The sequence below is a fragment of the Rhyacophila brunnea genome, unplaced genomic scaffold, assembly GCF_057557595.1.
Source record: "Rhyacophila brunnea isolate RB1 unplaced genomic scaffold, BYU_Rbru_1.0 scaffold_3, whole genome shotgun sequence".
NCBI classification, from domain to species: Eukaryota; Metazoa; Arthropoda; class Insecta; order Trichoptera; family Rhyacophilidae; genus Rhyacophila; species Rhyacophila brunnea.
The window spans coordinates 25,044,892-25,067,359 of NW_028232965.1; the positions used below are offsets into that span (position 1 = coordinate 25,044,892).

The following is a 22,468-nucleotide window of genomic DNA, read 5'->3' on the forward strand; positions in this document are numbered from 1 at the left end:
TTCGACTGGTCTCGACAATGAACCTTTACAAAAGCAAGACCAGTAGGTAATGTAAAAGTTTCTCTATAGATTGACGGGTCGGGACCAGTCGAGTACATTTGTGGGCCTCTGCCTCCTCTTCTGGCGGTCCTGCTTTGAAGCTTTTCAGCATCGAATTCACAAACTGACACACATGTATATTACATATCTTTTTCACCATATAATAAAATCATCGGTTTATTCATTTTCAACGCAATGATTGTGTTTAATAATAAAAAGATGTAATTGTATGTAGTATTAATCTGACATATTATCATTACGGTACTTTTTAATGTTCCATCAAACAATTTGGACTTCACCACCGGATGCATGCCGCAGTACACTACATGGAGAAAACTACATATTACTATTTTATACTATCTTTTTGATTCTACAGTTATAATGTAGGTACCTAAAATTATGATAGTATAAAGTTTTGATATAATTATTTAATACTCTTTTTTATTAAGACAACACTTTAATAGACGCCCTCCGTTACAATTTCAGATCCAACTCATCACAATCCAGTGAACACGACTTGCCCGTTGACAAAGTTGAATAAAAAAATCCAGAAATGAAGCTTTTCTCAAAAAAATGCAATACTATGCTCAATAACCATCATCCATTTATGAAATATTACTAAATATGTTTACTAGAAACACTGCATCCCTATTAGTAGTGTCATGTTAGCATTAGCATCTTCACCGCTCCACTCCGAAACGAGTATAATGTAGAAGTGAAAAACTGTTGACTAATATGTATGGTAGAAATACAAATTTAGTGCTATTTTTATGAAAAACTGATTTATGATCAGGTTTAAAAAATTGTTTGTCATGAAGACGAATACCGAAATTTCTTGTCTACAGTAAAGTTAGTCTATTATATTTAATGTTTATTTTCAACATTATTAAATGTTATAATTGGCTTGTAAAACTTCAAATCACCACCCCTCTCCAAAAGTGACAAGAAGTTATGGTGTTTGGTTTTTTACTAAATTTTGCTGCAAAAAATATTTTTTCTGTAAGCAATGAAAATTTTGTGATTTTTAATGATATAAAACATTTATTTTGAAGACGTTACTACTGGAAGTGACTGAAATGATATCGAAAAAATCTCCGACTTGACTTAGCTGCGTTGCAATAATAATGAAAACAAAATGGAGGCGTTTTCAAGCGGGACCGGGTACGACAATCATGATAGATATTCTCAAAAATGATATCTTTCAACTTTTCTTCAAATTTTGTATTGTAAATTTGTACATACAGATTACATGCCGTACTTGAATACAATGAGATCTACATAGTTGAGGCGTTAGCGATAAGTGTTACTGTTTGTTAAAATCATCGATGGCAATGTGTCTGTCACAAATGTTTAGATTGCTTGTGATATATTTGTAAAACCTTAGGATTGGAATAATTTATCTTAATACTTTTTATGACTGGTGCTTTTTGTATTCTTTTTTCTTATAAATATGTTATGTCAATGTTAACCATTTCTTTATCTAGTGTCGCTCTATGGTGCTAATTGATGTCTCGTAAATACAAAAATGTGCTCGATGTTATGTCAGTTGAATGTTTTAAAACTAAAATCAGAATAGGTATTCTCTTCAACTGTAGATAAAAAAAATGAACTGTCACTGAATCAACTTTTTCGTTTTATGGAAAATGCCATACATCGTCGTTATTGCATACCCATAATATAAAAAAATTAGAATCACACACTGTATATTTTTTTTTCTCCATACCTACATAATGAATAAACCACATGTTTTATTTACTATAGACTACCATTAGTGCCATAACTACACAAAAATGTTAATATAATAATTATATTATGTTTAGATAGAATATATTTGATATGAATCTACTGAGAGGTTGCGAGGGAGTTGGATATTCCCCTATGAGGTATTCACAACAAAATAAATATGGGTAGTTCGTTCATCGGGGTCGGGTGTAATTTTTGTGTAATGAGGTGCTTAACGAAACATTGTATAAAAATCATTTTATTTAGTAATGGGGAGAGACTGCACTCCCTGATACATCTGGCTCTTGTAGTATTAGAATTTTGTATAAAATAATAAAAGAAACTCATACTCGTTATCAACTGACAGAAATGTCACTTTTATCTTATACCATTAGAATACACAAATTTACGTCTCCAGTACTGCCAAGCAAGTTTTCCTAAAATTACTTGTTTCCTGAAATATTCTTACAAATGTGCCTCGTACACTTGGCATACTATTGTTACATGCTATAACAATGCTTATTAACTATAAGTATGTAAAAAATGCGGTTTTATTGTGGTAGGATTTGACTATTATGCCGCCTGAATCTCTATTTGTGTAAAACATTATTTAAATTAACTATCATCAGTTTAAACTAATTTTTATTATAATGTGTAAAATGCCTAATGGATAAATTATTAGTCAATTTTTAAGATTTTTTTGTATTTACATACTTCAGCAGTGGCCAATATTTGTGTAAATAAACTAATATCTGTATAGTTAAGAATATTAGGCAAAAGCATTATGCCACATTGCAATACGGATGCCACTCTAAAAAATAATTATTTTACGGAAAGTCATTTTAGTATTTAGAGTACTTAATTTGGGACACCTTTCCACATTCTCGATAGGTATCATTTCTTAATTGTATTTTGTTATCGCGAAAGAGAGTTTAATAAAATGTATTATGTATTATAATTATTATATAGTACTAGAGTGTTTTTTAACCAATGTGTTGAAATATCAAAAGTTTTCCGACTGTAGAATATGCTATTTGATATGCATAGATAAGTAGTTTTGACTTAGATTATTTATTGCAATATTTTGTCTCCATAAATATGTATTTTTTACAGTAATAATAAATTAATATCTGCCAATATATTATTATAAACAGATTGACCCGTTTTCAGATAATATTATAGTCGTTATTTAACTGACATCAAAAAAACATACTTGATAATGTTTCCTTTGAAAAAATATATTTTACAGTTTTACATTTTGTTTTATTCGTTTTCACCTGCATACAATCCTTACAGGGATCACAAACTTTTTCTACAAGTGTCAAACTAGAAGCAGAGATCTTTTTGAAAAAAAGTCACGTCGGATAAATAAAAAATGGTACATTGTAAATTTACAAAAAATATTTGGTAGATACATCCATATATTTTCTAACTTTACACAATTGACGTTATTTGTGTACTTATACAATATGCATTTTGAAATAAAAGTCATGTGTAGTTGATAAAATTTTATTAAAAAGTTTTCAAAGGACTTACCACATACAATGTGCAAAAGTAAGAAAAATCAACAAAGGAATAAATTTAACACATATCCAAGAAATGCCTTTTGTCGTTATCTGCCAATTTCTCTAGAATTGAATCAATTTCAGTTCCAGAAAACCGGTCAGCCCACGATTCAATCAAGCCATTGAGGCTAGGCTCGTATGTCTTCAACATCACAGATGAACCTAAAGCAGCATGAAGGAAATAATAAATTAACACATACTCCAATGATACATTAATTTATATAGAGATATCATTAACACTACAGAAAAAATTCATTTGAGAATCGAAGCACCAAAGTATTTTACAATTCGCTCTTAAGTGGACCTCAACGATACGGAGGTTATATTGACAGATCTTTTTTATTAAATACGAGAAAGTGTAGTTGGCGATTCGCCCAATCTATTGGGTCTTTGCACTGCACCAAACACACAAAAGAAATAGCATGTATGTTTTCCACCCATGAGATCGAACCCGCAACCGGTGGCTTCAGTCCCACACGCTCTAGCAACTAGGTCACCATTGGTGCAATGATAAACACCCACACAAAAAAGGTATCTAATAAAATGCATAAGAAGTTAAATCACAACTTTCATATAACAATACATTTTTATTTTATTATGACTTTATTTTTGTGTATATGTTACGCCGAATGTGCGAAATTGACTATTACATGAAATGGGCAAAATTTTGCCTAAATCATGAAAAATGCAAGCTCGTTGCCTTATTCATGAATTAGGCAAATTATCTGCCGAGTGCATGAATTCGTCAGTAATTTTTCTGCCTAGTTCATGCATTGGGCAAATTAGATAGTGGCGCTCTGGTGGTGTTTTTTGCAACTAAACCAAATGTGTCAAATGCTCATGCATTGGTCAAAATAGATAGTGGCGCTTTTTTGCAACTAATCAAACTAACCAAATGTGTCATATTAATTGATTATATAAAAATATACCAATCAATAACTACAATGACGTTCATTTCCATTTACTTTGCCCAAAAAAAATCTAGAATATGATAAGAATTTTATTAAAAGGTATTTTCGCAATTTGATTCGTGCTTGAGTATCAATCGTGCAATGGTTGATTGTTTGTTTGTGATAGTATGATTCTCGCAATAAGTGTAATTTTGCGAATTCATTATGAAATTTCAAAAGGTATGATTTTTTGTTCCGAAACTTGAAAATACAAATGATAATTTGTAATAAAACTGGTCCCTGTATTATCCTGTATCTAAAATTGCTTCCATGGTTTGATGATATTTTAACAGATTTTCATTCTTAACGCCGATAAACGAAAGTTAATAACCATGATAGTATTAATTTTTAAGTGGTTTCCATCACGAAAACATGAATACATCATTTTATTCTGTGCGGGGCACTGTTTTAACTACATATTGGACTAAAGATTCAATCGACAGATGTCACAAACGGAAAATTAAAAAAAATATTTAAAATGCTGTACCATATTTTTTAAATCCAATATTTTATAATGGTTGGTAAGAATCCCTGTTATCTAATATATTCACAATGTAGTGAACTTATTTCTAAACACATTTAAGTAATACCAGAAATTATCAATAGATACCCTCATACAATGTAAAAAAAACATTACCGAGTACCACCTATGGGTTTACCCTTAGCGCAGTGTAGCAATACATGAGGCGTCTAATTCCAAAAAGCGATAAGTCCACATTTGGTCAAAATCGAGAAAAAAATACGCACATTTTGTATAATTTTACACAATATGTTTTGATCTATAAATTCCAAAAAGCGACATAACCTTACAAAAAAAAATATTTTAAGTCTCGATTTATTACAAAAAGCACCAAGTCCGTGTTTCATATTATTTAAAGCTTGGTTGATTCCGCGCGTGTTTAAGTCAACCAATAAGGGAACGTTCAGTATTGGAAATGGCGTCTCCCATGCTGTAGCATCTGGTAAACTCATGACAGTGTCACGGAAATATGTGCCTTATGCGGAATAAATTAAAAAGTGAGGTACAAGTAGCGCTACGTCCAATTTTATTTTGAATTTTTGATTGTGGACTTGTCGCTTTTTGTAATTAGACGCCTCACATATACTTTATTTCGAGGGTTAAGAAACGCCATCTCGTAAGTGACAGTTTGTTAAAAATAGGTTTTTTGCATTATTGAATATATTGGTAGTATTGGCATCTACCGACGAAGCTGAAAAATCTTAAAATATATTTAGCACCTAATTGCAACGATATCTCGCATATACTATGGCTACTATTCTACTAATGATAACTCGTAAATGCATCATTTTCTTTGCCGCCAGCTACCTGTCAGATGTGTGTAGGTAATTCTCATACTACATACATACATTTACTATTGATGACAAAATGTTGATTTGTAATATCAAACACAGTGTGCAGATGAGTTTTTCCCCCTCTTGTAAACTTGTTATTTTGTCACTTACAAGGTATTGTTTCTTAAACCTCGATTTGTTTCCTCGAATTTCAATATCTAGTGGTTCGTTTATTGTGATATGCTCGTTGAGTGATTAGTAGTAATGAGTACTTGACATTGTAATTCCAGCGAGGGCCTTTCCTTTAACAATCCAGGCCCAAATTTGGCATTAAATAATTTTTGGTTCAATATAATATTTCAATATTTAAGAAAGTTTATAAAAGTACATTACATTTTTGTCGTCAAATACACTTAACCGATAGCATATTATGTTTTTAAATAAACACATTTTACATTAAAAATCTAGAACCCAAATTGGAAAAAAAAGTTTTCCATATATTACATAATAAAATATTAAGAACCATCGACTCATGGCAGACTATATTCAGGCCGGGGCACGATGCTGTCAATTTCGATCACAGTGTTTGTTATTGCTTATTATTCAAATGCAATAGGTATGGTAACTGTTAATTAACTCATTCGCTGCTGAGTAGATAATGATTTTTTAATTGCCCCCTTTAAAATGCACGTTAATTACATCAATCGGCCGCCTGGTCATTACGCGTCGGGTGCGTCTTCTGCGTCCAAAGTATTAATGATAAATGATGATTGTTGTAAAATGGGAGGTACATTAATTAATTTGAATGAAATATTCAATTGAAAATCTTCATACATATTACATTGCATTCAAAGATAATCAATAACTACTAGCACTACTATCTTAACTCGCAATTGAGTCCCCAGGCCTTGCACTGGCTGTTTTTTTAAATTCTATGTCAATAAAAAATTACAGTAAAACCTCATTAATACAAATTCCCTGGGACCGAAAATCGAAAAAAATTCGAATTACGAATTATGAAATGTATGGGTGGAAAATATTAAAATTTTGAAAAAAAAAATTGTTTGATTTTAATTAATTTTGTTTCTGATCATAGATGTACCTACCGAATTGGGTCATAAAATATCAGGATTATTTTTATTAGCTTCTTAAAATAAGTAATTTTTGATTTTTTAAGAATAGTCTCACAATTTTCAATGACTGGCTCATGAAATAGTGTACTTTATTATGATTTATTGAATATTTTTGTATGCCAGGGACTCTGAAATCATTTCGAATTAGAGGTATGGTTTTATATGAAAATAATGTTCAAGGGGCTTTTTTTTCGGGAAAATTTCGAATTACGGCAAATTTCGAATTATCAGTGTTCTTACTAACGAGGTTTTACTGTAATAACATGTTATTAAAAATACACATTCCTTAGGAGGGTTAATTAAGTTTACAAAAATGTTATTTCAGATAACATTCATATTATGTAAAAGCTAATCTCAGGATTCCAAACCCAAATTCTAAGTGTATGTATGATATACATTTACCGTTGATGTAAGTGTTGGGTTGTACCAGCATCTTGCGCGGCTGTTTATGAGCCAACACTATATCTCTCCAGCCTAGCCAAGTGTCATTCAACGCGCTGTAGTGGTCAAAGAGCTTTTTAGCACCTTCAACATCCGCTGTTGATTTTAAAACTTGAAGTTTCAATAAGAAGTTGCCTGAAAAATTCAAATCAAATTATAAACATTGATGCTTGCGGAATAATGAAGATAATCAATAAATTTGATTTGATGGAGTTCTACAATTTCTCAATTAATAAATTTGTTTCTGACCTACTACTTTCTTTCCGATAGTTTCAATCTTAGAACGATCCAATGTCACCAATAGATTTTTTCCTGGTTCGGTTTCTGCGATGGTAAGCATTCCTTCACCGTCGAGTTCTAGAAGGCGCATCAACGCAAAGCGGGCTTGGGAATGAGCCTATATATAACAATAATTATTATAATAAAGATACATTCAAGTATTTCTATAAACACTACTAAATATGTACACAAATGTTCCTGTAGTAAGAAAAGTTATCTGCATGGAGATTATATTAAAAAAAATTACAAATCTTACAAAAGGTCAACAACGTTATTGAGTATGAGCATTTGTTTGGCTGAATTCCATTTTATTTAGAAAAATAGTGTAAAGCTGAAATATCTATCGACTCTTCTCTACTGTCGTGACTAATCTCGACTGTCTTAACCAAGTTGTAGAATTTCAATTCAAAATCTACCAAGACCTATTTTTTATCAATGGCTGAAGTAACATGGTATTTTAAACTACATATTGTAGAAAAAAGGTAGACCGAATGAAACTCTAATCTCACGTTTTTCACTGTCAGGACGAGTGCCCCTAATACTTTTATCAGAGATGTTTCAAACTTCAACAAAGCTGTGATTAAATCGGGGCAATGATATTACTAACACCATTTATAGATGGCGTCAGCCAAATTGTATTAATGATGTTTTCATACTTGTGAATTATTAAATTATTATTTTGTTATTCGATATCAAATACACACAAGATTTAAGAATGGAAGAAACTGAAAATATATCATTTCAAAAAATGTCAGAAAACATATTACCTACTTTAAAAAATCCTAGAAAAAAGATAGACCAATTGGGACTCGAACCTTGCATCTTTCATTGTCACTGGACGAGTGCTATGCTTTGAGATATCGGTCCACCTATGACTCATACAAATGAATGGATCATATTATCAGGATCACCATTGTGGAATTGTATTTTAGGGTGACCATGTGAAACACGTTTGAACACTTGATATCCGTTTATTTGAGTTAATTATATATAATATGTTAATTTGGATATCTGTACATGACCGTGTAATGCGTGTTTGCTGCGCCCTGAGGCCTACGACGGACTGAATTGAGCGGCACACTACAATCCCAAAAGGTTTAGGTAACGTGGAAATAAGATGTACATATTATATTTCATAGTTATACCTGAAGCCAGGCTTTCGTTGCAGGCTGATACATTTCTGTGGCTTTGGCGACTCCATTCCATAATAAACTCAACCAATTTGTATAGATTATATCATCTGCTACCTTCCCTTCATAGCCAAACACTCTAGAAATGATTAAAATTAATTTCATTAGATAAAATAAAAAACCATCTATAATATAATTATGCAATAGAACATGCTTGACATGATGCGTTTGCAATCGAGCCCCTCTCCAGAAAAGTAGTGTTATCCTGAAATCTTCGTTTTGAGATAATGTTGATGAAGCACGATGTGTCAGTTCACAATAGTGCTATGTGACGCGTGTCACCACCCTAATACTTTTAGTACCGTCTGTTCTCAAGATTAAATAAATGTGTCATTTGAACTGATTTGACAAAAACTAACATTACCGCAATAACTCTTTTTTTCTAGAGAAGGATCCATTATAATTTCACCAGAGATACAAAATTATAGCTGTTTCAATATTATATGAATAGGTAGGGTTGTTTGTCATAATGAAAGAAGCAATAAAATTATCGGTATTGGAAAAAAAGTAACAACACATACTTGCAATGCAAGAATTGGTATCAAAAGATCATTTTCTATGAGAGCTGTTTTTATGGTTCGCAAGTCATGAATAAAAAGTATCGTATCGAAAGAAAAAGACATTGATACCTTTGGCATTGATAGAAAGTATTGATACTTTTAGACACAGGGTATTGGCACACCAAGCAGAAAAACAATGGTAGGTAACAAAAAACATTGCATTTCTGATGATTCCTGCAATATAGTTAACGCCTTTAGATAAGTCTGCAACTTTAGTACGTATTGGTTTAATTTATAAATTTTACAATAAGATCATTATTATGTTCATAAATGACTTACTTTAGTACATTTCTATCCAAAGATAAATACAGGCCCACCGCTTCGGCCCTGCATTCTTCGAAAGTGGATCCAAGACTAGTAAACTGAGAATCATATGTATCCCCTTCTTTATACCATGATGTAATCGGTTCTCCTTCAAACAAAAAGTTATAATGAAGTCGATGAATTAAAACAAAACGCATCGTTTCCAAATAATATCATTCTAGCTGAAAGTCTTACCGGTAAGAGGATTTTTCACAGTTTCTATATCAAAATTGAATGATCCATCTGCATTTTTGTAAAACAATTTTCCACTCCCGTGCCCCAGGAGTTCATGAAGCCCGACTTGCACCTAAAAAAAGGGAGTCTACAGTAATCATGTTGTGTAATTAAAGAGTACATTTAAAAACTCAGCCATATTTATTACACAGATACTTATGTAGTATGTATGTATTAGCTTTACCTCAAAAGATGGAACTCTGTATGTGTTCAGCAGTTTTGAATCATCCTCGGTCAAAAAGGGTGTCACTGCATCTTTATAGTGAGCGGGAATCACGTTTCCGAGTGATACGTTTTTGAATCCTTCACTCTGACGAATTTCGTCATCTTAAAGAAGAGACAAAAGACATATTGTACATATTTTTGTGTATACAATATTACCCATATAGTACATTTTTTGGAAATGAATTATTATGTTGTCGATAATTAATACGCAGCGGGTACATATTGTGGTGGAGTAAATAAATAATATTTTTTAATGACTCACAATTTGGAATGTTTATTCCGGCTGGAATTCCGCTCCCGGCAAATGTGAGGACATCCAAACTTGTGAAATCGGGCTGAAGAAATTTATCTTTCTCTAATTGTGATCCCCACGGCAGGAGAGTCAAGAAGCTTTCGGCGTTATCCACTAAGGCTTTGAACTTTTCAGACATTTTTTTATTTACCATTGCTACAAATCCTTCAAATTCACCTCTCTGACCGCTTGGATCACGGTAAGTCTCAATGAATCCTTGATATCTGCATGGCATTAAAAAGAAATCAGTAAAAAACAAAAAGTAAACAATAATAATAATAATTGTCACATAGCATAAGTGAGTTTTATTATAAACTCACTTCTATTTAGATTACTACTTCGTATTTAGATTTCACCGTGTGTTCTTTTTCCTTGTTTCCTCTACGCTTCGGGCTCCTTGCAGAAGCCATTCTCAATAAATAATGTAATGATGAGTGTGTGAATGTAAATGCCACACTAAGTGTGTTGAAAAAGGTTCTGTTTAGCTGACAGCGAATGTTGCTTAGAGTTAAAAGGGGGTGATAGTTTACTGTGTCGCTTGCGACCGGAGACTCCAGATCGGATATTGGATTTTGCTGGAGGAGCCAGATGTCATAACGTTTTTAATCATAACCCATTATCTCTATTAATATTGCCATGGTTCCGATCAATTTCAATGGCTTCCTTTACAAGGTGCGAAAAATATAATTTATTCCGGCCAACACTTATCATGGTCTCGACCAATGGCGGCTGGCCCTTTAGGTCAAATGGTCATTGACCCTCTAAAAATATCTATACAATGTCAATTATAATTATTACTAGCGAGACAGGCTGGCGAGGATCAGCTAGTAATTATTATTACCTATCGGCTACACTAAATCGTCAACGTTAGATGCACGCTAATGTAGATATATTATGTACATGTATGTAGTTACAATACACACAAGTCTCACACGCAACGTCCAACTTCTCGTCTCAACGCGCTTGGGTCAATTTAGAATTTGACGGAACAATAAAATATTTCTTTCTCTCTCTTTTTCATATGTGAGACGGAGAGAAAGCTAAAAGCCTTTTTTCCCTGAGTTCCTGAGTTGAGTTCCCTGGTCGTACAGTAGGTACTACAGTACGCGACGACGACTCGTATATCTGGCAGTTGAAAAAGTTGTTTTAATCTTATATAAATAGTATTTGGTACAGTTATTATAATAAATAGACACACAAAGTTTGGTTTATAACATTTTTGTGAAATTTTGTGGCATTGGCGACATGGCAAGTGGACCTATTTTACAAAAAATTATAACATGTTGTGTGCGATTTCGGTTAACGATGGTTGGCTATGTGAAAAATGTGAATGTATGTAAGTATCTACCTATAACAATTTCTAGCACATCTTCTATCTATATATAAAAAACAAAGTCGGGTTAGTTACACCATTTATAACTCAAGAACGGCTGCACCGATTTTTATGATCTTTGATTTGTTGGATTTGTCTCCGCCCCGAATAGCAGAATAACTATTAAAACATTGGATAAATCACGGAAAAAATAAATTATGAAGAAAATTCATTTTCTCATACATTTTGACATTTTGAACAATGAACTCGCGCATTCGAAAATAAAAGAAAATCACAAAAAATTTAAATCCGTATACAACGCCATCTCTGATACATGACAGAAACAATAAACAAGTAACAAACAAACAAAAGAAATAATGATAGTCGAAATTTACTCTCAATGGTGTAGTGCGCCCAACATTTCGTGCTTCATGTCAACAGCTCAATTTGCCTGAAAACGATAGTCATTGGGATATGACAATCGCTGAAGCAATTGTTTTTACATCTCCAAATCAGATACGCACATTATTTGCTATCATTATTTCGACATGCTTCCCATCGAATCCACCTGTACTGTGGAACAAGTACAAGGATGACATGTCAGAAGACATTTTACATCGAATTCGTGTCAGTTCAGGGAATCCCGATCTCAAGGTGAATGAAGAAATACATAACCAGGGTTTGTTTTAAAGATCGAATACATGTGTTACCTCATGTGCGGCAGTTTGTTAGTCAAGTTAGCCAACGCCACATCGTGGAATGAACGACGCTTTCAATCGAGAATTGGAACGTGAACGTGAATATGATCGAGATGCATTGAACCAATCAGTTCGAACGAATGTACCACTGTTGAAGCCCCAACAGAAAGAAGTGTACGATACATTAATGAAGGCAATTAATGATGAAAATGGTGGCTTATTTTTCCTCGACGCGCCCGGTGGAACTGGGAAGACATTCCTCATGTCATTGATTTTGGCTACTATTCGTGCGAGATCCTAAAATGCTGTAGCAGTTGCTTCTTCTGGGATAGTAGCCACGTTGCTAGAAGGATGCCGAACGCCTCATTCAAAGTTGAAATTGCCCTTAAACCTGCAAACGACTGAAAAACCGACATGCAACATTGCAAAACACTCAGTAATGGCTAAAGTTTTGTTAGCAAGTAAAATCATCACCTGGAATGAATGCACAATGGCGCACAAACGCGCATTGAAAGCACTCAATCGAACTATGAAAGATCTGCGTAATGACTCAAGAAGTTTTGAAAGCGTAATGATTCTACTATCTGGCAATTTCCGCCAAATACTACCAGTCATTCCAAGATCGGCCGCTGCCGATGTAATAAATGCTTGCCTCAAATCATCGACTCTGTGGCGCTATGTAAAGAAACTTCAGCTGACGACAAACATGCGAGTTGCATTGCTTAACGATGAACTCATCAACAAAGTGTTACCGAACATCATTGCTAACCACAAAAATCACAATTGGTTGAGTGAATGAGCAGTCTTGCGGCAAAGAACAAAGATGCGGATCACTTAAACTTCACAATTCAAAATCAAATCGTTGGTCCACTGCATTCCTTCAAATCTATCGACTGTGTAACAAACGAAGGCGAAGCAACCAACTATCCAACTGAATTTTTAAACTCATTGGATCTGCCTGGCTTGCCACCGCACAATTTACAACTGAAGGTTATACGTAGCATGGTCATGTGTCGGCAAACCATCTGCTTTATTCGCTTTCGTACCTGACAACAAAACGAAAAATGTCGTATATCACAAGGTGCTTCAACGAAGGAAATCGAACCGAGTGAAACCCATCCAGCAAATAGTTTAACAGAAAGTAGTGCAACAAATGCTACGCGAATCATTTCGATTCGCTTCAATAAAGCAAATGCCTTGCTGCCACGTGAATTACATTCTTTTTTACGAGAAATGGATGTCAGCCACTTGCTCAACGTATTAGGACCATACGCTGACTCATGTACAAATTGAAAAACAATATGTGAACTTGCCAGACCCAGGATTCGAACCTGGGACCCTCGACACTATATACCGATGCTTAATCTACGCGACCATCGTGGGTGTACAGTGTGTACAGTTCAATGTAATTAAAATACTTTTCATTTTAATTTGATTTTTGCACATTTATTGAACTTATTCATTTTGAGTACTGATTTTAACTTAATAAAAAACTGAATTTAATTCAGCTAATAAGTTAACACAAGATTATTGATTCTGAGGCGGTACAAAGTTCGCCGGGTCAGCTAGTAATGTATAAACAGCCAATTTGCAATACGTCTTTTAAGTATACAACGAAAAGGCAAATTAAAATAATATATTCAAAATTGACCTACTACTTTTTCGGGCCTAAGGCCGCCAATGGTCTCGACGTTCAATTTATGGCCTGTATCTATGGCCATAAGTTGTAATAGATTGACAAGGAAATAAATTATTTTATTACGTTTCAATAACTGGTCCCTTGTCTTTAATCCAATAACGGCTGCCATTTTTATGCTCCTCCAATTCGCCGCTTCGGAAACTCATCATGTAGTGTTTCAACATTTCCTTTTCGTTATCATTAGCGGCATATTTTATTGCATTTTCTAAGTGTTCATTCACTTTCACAAGTATCGTGGAGTAATCACCGCGGACGACTTCGAACATGGAATCCTTAAACATTTCTCGCTCTTTTGTTATGTTGCTTTTCTTCCCTGATTCCTCACTCGCCAATACAATTGAGTACAGGCTGACACCTAAAATATAATTGTCAAATCAAGAGAAAATTGAATATTGAATCGATACAATCATCTGATAAAATAGTTTTATAGATAAATAAAATATATTATATTAAAATAGTTTTATAGATAAATAAGATAGATAAAATAGAAACCAATCTTTCTAATAGACATCATTATTTTGTGAATAAACACTGAATACTTATATATTTTTTTTAAATCAGCTCGGAATATATTTGTGAGAAAGAAAGAGGCATTAAAAATCAAACGAAGAGTTAAATATGTAGAAATGAGAAAAAAATTAGGTCATATTATCAATAACGCTTCTGAATTACAATAATCTAAAAAAAGCCAAAAGTCAATCTTCTTTCGGCTATCCTGAAAAGTATATATTTTAGACTAAATGCCTTCTTTCTTTCGCGCACAGATATATCGCGTGAATAAACATGTAGCTATTTATAAGTATTTATAAGTATATATATAATTATTTATAAGTGAAATCTGTATATTACTCATGTTTTAATATACACACAATCATACTATAAAACATAATAATATACTCCTACTTTGTTTCTAATTTAGTGATAAAAGGAAAGGATAACCGAAACACTTAATATTTTTGGCATTCAAGTACATATATTCATCTGATCTCCATGGGTCTGCGAATACCGCCTTGAAGTTGAATCAATTAAGACTGAAAAACAACAGTTTAGGTCATGTGTACTGTATGAACAACAATGCACTGACAAAGAGAGTGATACATACATATCGAGCAATCCGGTAGGGTGCAGAAGAGGCATGCTAAAATTTCATTGGCCACATGGAACTACCAATGACTGCCGCATACTTGGGTATCTAAATCAAACTGGAAAGCGACCACTTTGGATAGAAACAAGTGGAGAGAATTGTTGGAGAAAACCAAAACCCCGCCTGGTTTATCGCACTTCTAATGAAGATGATGCCTAATAATTATTTGATATTAAATTTGTTAGATTCATTGATTTCATTTCAAATTAGTATATACATACATTAACGACATGGACCCTGTGGGCAAGGGAGCGGAAGGCAATGCCTTCGAAATGTGGCGTTGGCACCAAATTCTTCGTATTCCTTGGACAGAGTACAGGACGAATCAGTCAATCATCCAGACATTACAGATAAAAAAACGGCTATCGACAATATGTTTGAGAACCATTATGAAGTTTTTTTTTGACATTGTTCGGTGCGAACCGAATAACTTGGAGAGACTTGTGGTTATGGGTAGCCTCCGGGGAAGGCAAAGTGGAGAAAGCCTTCACTCTACCCTGAGAGAAGCAGAGGATTGAAAGGGATAAGGAAACAATCAAAAAAATAGACATTAAAGATTGAAGAAAATTTACATAAATAAATAATATGTAATAACAATAATAAAACATAATTAACATTCAATCTACTCATTCTCATTATTTTAATAAATAATTATTACAAACCATTGTCAACTGTTGTTTTAAAAGTTCTACAGTTGTAAGCCTCTATTTTTTTAGAGCATAACCAATCTCCGACAAGTTTGGCATCATCCATTGTACAATTTCCAGAAAAATATGTTGATATTCCCTGTAAAATGTTGGGATTTAATTAGGAAAAAAAAAACAAAAGAAATCAAAAATAACTTATATAAGTAAGTGAATATAAATTTAACATAACAATATAAATTTTATAAAAGAATTGCTCAGGTAAAAGATTGTTAGATCAGTAATCTATGAAGTATGTGGAATGTATCTTTGTCTATGTGAAAAATATGTAGCTAAATATTTATAGATCTCTTTTTAACTTTAAACTACAGCATGTAAGCATACCTAAGAGAAAGTCAGTCGAATAAAGCAAGGTGACAACTTTAAAGAAGAGTTTCAAGTCAACAGCGAACAACAAAAACATTGCATTTTTAATTATCAATGCTGTCATTTATAAAAATCGTAACCACGTTGACACGATATTATTCAAAGATATCGCTTGCCGGGCGTAATCTGCATGTAGGCTAATCCATGTGGCACTCCATGTTTTTGATATTTCCGTGCCGCGCCGCGTCGCGTTGCATTCGCCTTGACTTCGCCCACTGTAAGACGCAAGGTTAAGAAACTTCTTCGTGAGGCGGCCCAGATCCACATAGGATTGTAAAGCTTCAATGTTTTTATTATAGAAAATAAGAAATGCTCTTACTATCTATTACTCTTATATTCAAAATCTTTATATGTACATAATGCTTATTATTATTTTATATTAGTATTAAATTTGTAAAAAGTGCTAATAATTTGGTCTTTGAAAATAGAAGTTCAGCCCTACCGCTAATTTTCATAGAATAATTGAAACGTCAAATACACATTTCCTGTTATTCCATAGCTATTACGAATCTTGACAAGCTTCAGTGATTTTAATTGGGAAACTATTGTCGGCTCCGTCTTCTAATTCCCACATCTTTAATATTTTTGCTTTTAAAATATATTTTTTTAATTATTCCTAAAACAAAAGGTATTCACGGACAGAATATTTGTTATTTGTGCCTTTAGGGTATAAGATAAGATATAAACAAGATGCTATAAATGCCTACCTTGTCTCCGAGCCCGAGAGTTTTCAATCTATCGGTGAGAGAATACATTTGCTTTTGCGAATCATTCCAAAGCTTTTTTATGTGGTTAGGATCGTTGCTGTAAGCTTTTGAACACATGACAATTTTTAAAAATCTTTCAGCCGGGAGATTCGGTACAAACTTGGAATCTCCCATACATTTATAATTGCCTGCATTTGAAAGCAAACCGCAAGCGTACACTAAGAATGCCTGAAATCAAAAAGGAAGATTATAATAATTTAGTCAATGTGTTGTGTAAGACCTTGTCCAGATGGCGTGTGTCTCACCGCGTTTTACGCTTGAGTACCAAAAATGTGTTCCGTCCAGATAACGCATTCGATTTGGCAGCGAACAAGCTACATGACATAATTTATTTTGGAGTAGCCATAAAAACTGTCACGTTCGAGCGCCAGGCGGCCGTAATTTATTTTGGAATGGCTGTAAACACCGCGATCTCCAGAGTCTAGCGATAGCGGGCGATAGTCGCGCAACAGTCGTCACAGCGCAAATCCATGTGGACGGCTCAATGAGGTCACATGTACCTGGAGAATGTGCAACTTAAGCGCGAGTCAATACACGCTGTGTGGACAAGGCCTATGGCATCTGGTTCTGCCTGAATAAAATTATTATACATACTTATATAAAATTAATATAAAAGAAAAGTAATTTCTTTATTAGTATTAATATTAAAATGCTAAATCCCAGGAGTTCCCTATTGCCGTCATCTCTCTCCCTTGCTCTGAACATCTAGTTGAATACACCGAGAGACTGGAGTTTCTTCTCTACTCTGCCAACCACAAGAGTTTTGATCTACTGGCTGAGTCGATTCATCTATTTTATATAATTGTTCTTCTTCACAAACTGATTAAGTTGATTATGTAAAATCTTCATTTGTTACAATATATATTTTTTGTTTTTTTAAATGAATTTATTTATTTTATCGATAAAAGAAAAAAAAGACAATAAAACCATTTTCAGTTGAAATAATACTTACAGTCCATTCTTCCTCTGTAATACCACCTTCCAGGGCGGCTTTTTTTAGATCATCGACTGACTCACCAGTAATAATCCTGTGCAGCAAAGAAAAGATCAGCGGCGATTCAGGACTCGTTTGTACAAGTACAATCAAACCGCCAGCCCAACATGCCTAAAATACAGAATCATTTTACTTTCCATTAAACGTCATAAACATTAATATGAGATACCAAAGTATATGTCAAACAGGATACCAACATGTAATTGCTTTGTATACAAAGCTATAGGTACATACGTATTTTAGTGCCAACATTGGAATACATTCCATGAACCTACTCTGTATGTAAATTATTGCTGTTTTTATTTTGCATCTAGAAAACATCTTATTTTAATTTTTTGGGATTCACTTGTTTGTTTGTACCCATTCAAAAAAAAAAAAATTAATAAACAAAAAGATTAGTTTTATAAGAAGTATTTACTACTTGCAATAGTGTGTAAATTAAAGTATCGTGATAATAACTGTGCTAATGCTAATTGTCGCTCTAATTTTATTTTTCAAGTGTCAGAGAGACACGTTGGTTGTTGTTGCGTGAAGGTTTTATGAGCTGTGCGGTGTAATTCATATTTTTACCGACAAGTTCGCCACTATCGTTTTACTGCGCATGAGCATGTCATGTGAAAATTCAGACACCACTAAATTTTTTTGATCCATCCATGCAGTTTTGCAACTTGCATGATAATACGTGTTTACGCTTTCATTTTATTGTTATGGTCGCGAAAATCCGTACTGTCAGCAGTAAATCCGTGCACGTGTAAACGGGCTACAACTTTAACAATTAATATTACCTGACTTAGATGATGAGCATACAATTTCTCATTATCAGTCAATGCATTGAAGGCAGCTGTGCAATCAAGTTCCACAACGGGTTGGTTGTTTGGCAGAACAAACTCAGAAGTGACGTTTGAAGCCATCATTCCTGGAAAATACAACAATACCGATACTTGATAAATTACTAAAAAATTTAACCTTTCAATTGATTATTAAATTTATATATAAAGAAAACGGTTGACTTTGAAATGTGATTTAGTGCTGACTGCTTTGTATTTCTTGGTCAGGGTACAGAATGAACCAGTCAATCATCCAGAGATTCAAGATAAAGGAACGGCTCTCAACAAAATGTCTGAGACGCATTCTGCAGTTTTTTGGACATACTATTCGGTACAATCTGGAGAAGCTGGAGAGGCTGGTTGTATTGGGAAGCCTCAAGGGAATTTGAACAAGAGGAAGAGCGTAGACGCGCTGGAGTGACCAAGTGAAGGAGTTTAATGGGGGCAGCCTTAATTCTGCCCCGAGAGAAGCAGGTGTGAAGAGTGATGGTCACTCAGAAAATGAAATGATAAACAAATAGATCGTTATCTTTAAAAATTATTTACTTTAAGCTATATTGTAAATAGTATTGTTATTACTAATTTTTACCGGGTGTATAAACATGACTTTGTGTCAGTTTAAGTGCGGTTACGTAACAATATATTAGTTATTGGATTGGATTCTACTAAAGCCAATTTATAAAACAATTAGATTACTAATTTTATTCTACTCATAGAGATGAATATTTCAAATTCAATGTTGAGCATGCTTATTTAGCTATTATCGATTCACATGTTTCATTTTGACCAAAAACATTAGTATATAAATATCTTCAAACAATTGTGTCAACTGATGAAGGTGATTAGTAATTTAATACTGAATACGACATAACCGAACTAGGGCTCTATTGAGGGACATTTCTAAAGTATATCTTTTATTTGCGAGATAATTCACATAATTGTAATGCTGGTTTTCACAATGGCCCAATACTTGCAAATATTAGGAGTCACGTGGTGCTCACCATTGTGAAGAGGGTGACATACCCGTTGGCAGGCAAATGTTTGCCGTCTATCGACAGTGTCGGTCATGGCCCCCACAAGGAGGGGCTGACAGGGCTCAAGCCTAGGGGCCCGGGCTTAGGGGAGCCCGGCGTGGCGCGACGATCAGATAGGTGAGATAAACACACGTCACAAATTTGCTCTAATAGTAAAAAAAAGTCGCCTACGGAGCCATTTCACGATTTAAAAAATGAGGTTATAAGATGCAATTTGAGTGTTTTGTGTTGATATTCGACAACTCCATAATTCAAGATGTATTAAAACTACATAACATTGCTAAAAATAAACCGAGGGCCCTTTCTTATACCTCTAACACAATTTTGAAAACGCTTCTGTTGAGCGTCACACATGCCATTAAACTTAGTGATAGGTAGGGGGGCTCGTTTTAGGATGTGGGGGCCATGGTGTCGGTATTTCAACACGCATCATAGGGACGCAACATTTGCCTGACTTGGGCCATTATGAAGGGGAAAGGGCATAAGAAATATTTATCACACTCATACACATCATCGAGTCAATATTGTACTAAGGACACTGAAGGATAGGTGTATAAAAAAAGAATCATGTGTCACGTCACACCTAGGATAAAACAACATTACTTAAAACTTGATATGAATGTTTGAACTAACCACTAAATCTCCGCCAGGGAATATAAAGATTCGATTTATATTTCGGGTAGCAGCATCTTACTGGGGCACTGTCAATTATTAATCGAGTGCCAACTTTCAAAAGTTTTGCACAATTACTCAAGCGGTTTAAGTGGGATCTTAGTAAGTTCATAACTTAAAAGGCAACCTGAATTTAAAATAGTGGATTATTGATATACTTAATATGTAATTAAAAGTTCTTAATATTGTAAAATATGATATATTGAGTGTTAAATATTACAAAACATAATGTATTTTTGGGACTAAAAACGAATACTAACCAATGGAATTAATCCAAGTAATCTTTCACACTGTAGTTTTCTCAGTAATATTAAATTTGATGGTATGGGAATGATACTTCAATGCACAAAGACAATTTAGTTTATAAAATATTAAACCGGCGACTCTAATCACTATCCTAATCTGTCCAATCTCGACAAAAAACTTTCTTGTCACGGTGATACGTGACAGTCCTGAAAAAGTTGCCAGAAATAAAATTATAAATTATAGTAACACCTTAAAAGATTTTTCCTCTTTTAATAATACTTTTTCCCAATGGCTGATTTTCTCGATAATGTTTTAATTTTGTAAAATGTTTATAATGAACAAGTTTTTCTTATAGATTATCAAGATATTTGGTAGGTACGTGTGTCTGATACAAATAAATTTTAGAGTAAAGGCCTAGGTATACACCAGCAAACTCGCTAAAGCCGCGTTCACACGATCCGAGTACACTCGTACCGAGCGCACTCCTACGAGACAGCTTCATACATTATTACTCCTATAGCGTCAATAACATTGAGCTTCTTTACGAGCTGTTTGTTGGCGAATTTAAAAGCGGGCGATTCAGCTACTGCGATTTGATGATTACACACAAAACTTTCCATTCGCATTCGCCAGCGACTATTTTGACAGAACGTATTTCGTTTTTTTACCGGGAGGTTGCTACTGCGCTCTACTGCGCAGACGCAGTATGCCCACATGCCGGCGTGTAGCGTGTAAAGTTGACCGGCTTTCAACTTTTATCGGTAGAGTGTTTACAACCTGCTTGTTAGCTTGTTCGATGATTACACTGGGCGACATTACAGGCAGATTATAAATTCGCCAACAAACGGCTCGTAAAGAAGCTCAATGTAATTGACGCTTATACGAGCTACTCGGACGGCGTTCTACTCTTCCGAGCTACCTCGTATATGAGTAATTAGTATGAAACTGTCTCGTACGAGTGCGCTCGGTCCGAGTGTACTCGGATTGTGTCAACTCGGCTAACCCAACAGATTCACGGACGTCGTGAGCAATTATTGTAGACAGAACGATGCAGGTAGGTACTACGTCAAATGTGTGTTGTTATATTATATTAAACACAAGTAGGACACGCTCGCCGCCCACTTTTGAAAGCCCAAGTGCTCGGCCGTAGTGGGCCGCGGGCGCGTATTGGCGGCGGTGCGGGCAACTCAAACGTATGAACACATCTCGATATGTCCGTAGACAATACGCGGGGACGGGTGTTCGCGCGTCTTGTTTTGGTGCGTCTAGCTTGGCGCAGGCAAGATCGTACATGCGGCGGGCTCTTCCCATACTGCGCGCATAGAGATGTTCGCACTGAATGGACGGGCGCCATCAAGCCATCATGAACCTACCGCGCGCGTCTGGTGCATTTGTGGTATTATCTTCGCAAAGCATAGATAGTGCAAAGTGATGTAAAGTAGGTATAGGTACGTTTTATAACTTTGCACTTTTAACTACACTATTACTTACATCATTTCTATCCTAGAGCCGGGGTGCAAAGTTATGAAACGTATACTCTACACCTACATTACAGGTACGAGTACCATTTCGCCAGTAACCATTCACACCATATGAACCGAAAAATCATTTTTAAACTTAGTTTCCTTATATATTATCCAATATATAATTTAAATTTAAATTCATAAATATATATTAACTGTATTAGAATGATGACAGTGTGTATTCACCATTAGTGGTGTCTGAAGACGCTGAAAGGCGATACTCGGATCGCAAAAAATGTCTCAAAAAGAAGAGTAA

The 22,468-nt window shown here is 34.4% G+C and overlaps 2 protein-coding genes across 5 annotated transcripts in view; one reads left to right on the forward strand and one right to left on the reverse strand.

Moving 5' to 3' along the window:
* Nuak (Nuak family kinase 1) overlaps positions 1–1,718 on the forward strand; it is a 97,465-nt gene extending 95,747 nt beyond the window's left edge. For all 3 annotated transcript variants that reach the window (XM_085952917.1, XM_085952918.1, XM_085952919.1), the window contains one exon: positions 526–1,718. In XM_085952917.1, coding sequence (XP_085809043.1) covers positions 526–580 — 55 coding nt within the window. In that variant the 3' untranslated portion in view covers positions 581–1,718. The remainder of the gene's footprint in view (positions 1–525) is intronic.
* A 1,538-nt stretch (positions 1,719–3,256) lies between these two features.
* DppIII (dipeptidyl peptidase 3) lies at positions 3,257–20,897 on the reverse strand. Of its 2 annotated transcripts, XM_085952920.1 has the most exons (15): positions 20,704–20,897; positions 20,405–20,570; positions 18,696–18,826; positions 17,869–18,021; positions 16,857–17,084; positions 15,742–15,865; positions 13,999–14,290; positions 10,197–10,450; positions 9,894–10,036; positions 9,671–9,782; positions 9,452–9,584; positions 8,568–8,691; positions 7,393–7,540; positions 7,105–7,278; positions 3,257–3,488 (listed from the first exon to the last, which is right to left on the reverse strand). In XM_085952920.1, the coding sequence occupies exons 2-15, from the start codon at positions 20,553–20,555 to the stop codon at positions 3,343–3,345; spliced, it is 2,313 nt and encodes a 770-aa protein (XP_085809046.1). In that variant the 5' UTR covers positions 20,556–20,570; positions 20,704–20,897; the 3' UTR covers positions 3,257–3,342. The 2 variants fall into 2 exon arrangements, with proteins under 2 accessions (XP_085809046.1, XP_085809047.1); XM_085952921.1 differs by lacking the exon at positions 20,405–20,570.
* Between the last annotated feature and the right edge of the window lie 1,571 nt (positions 20,898–22,468).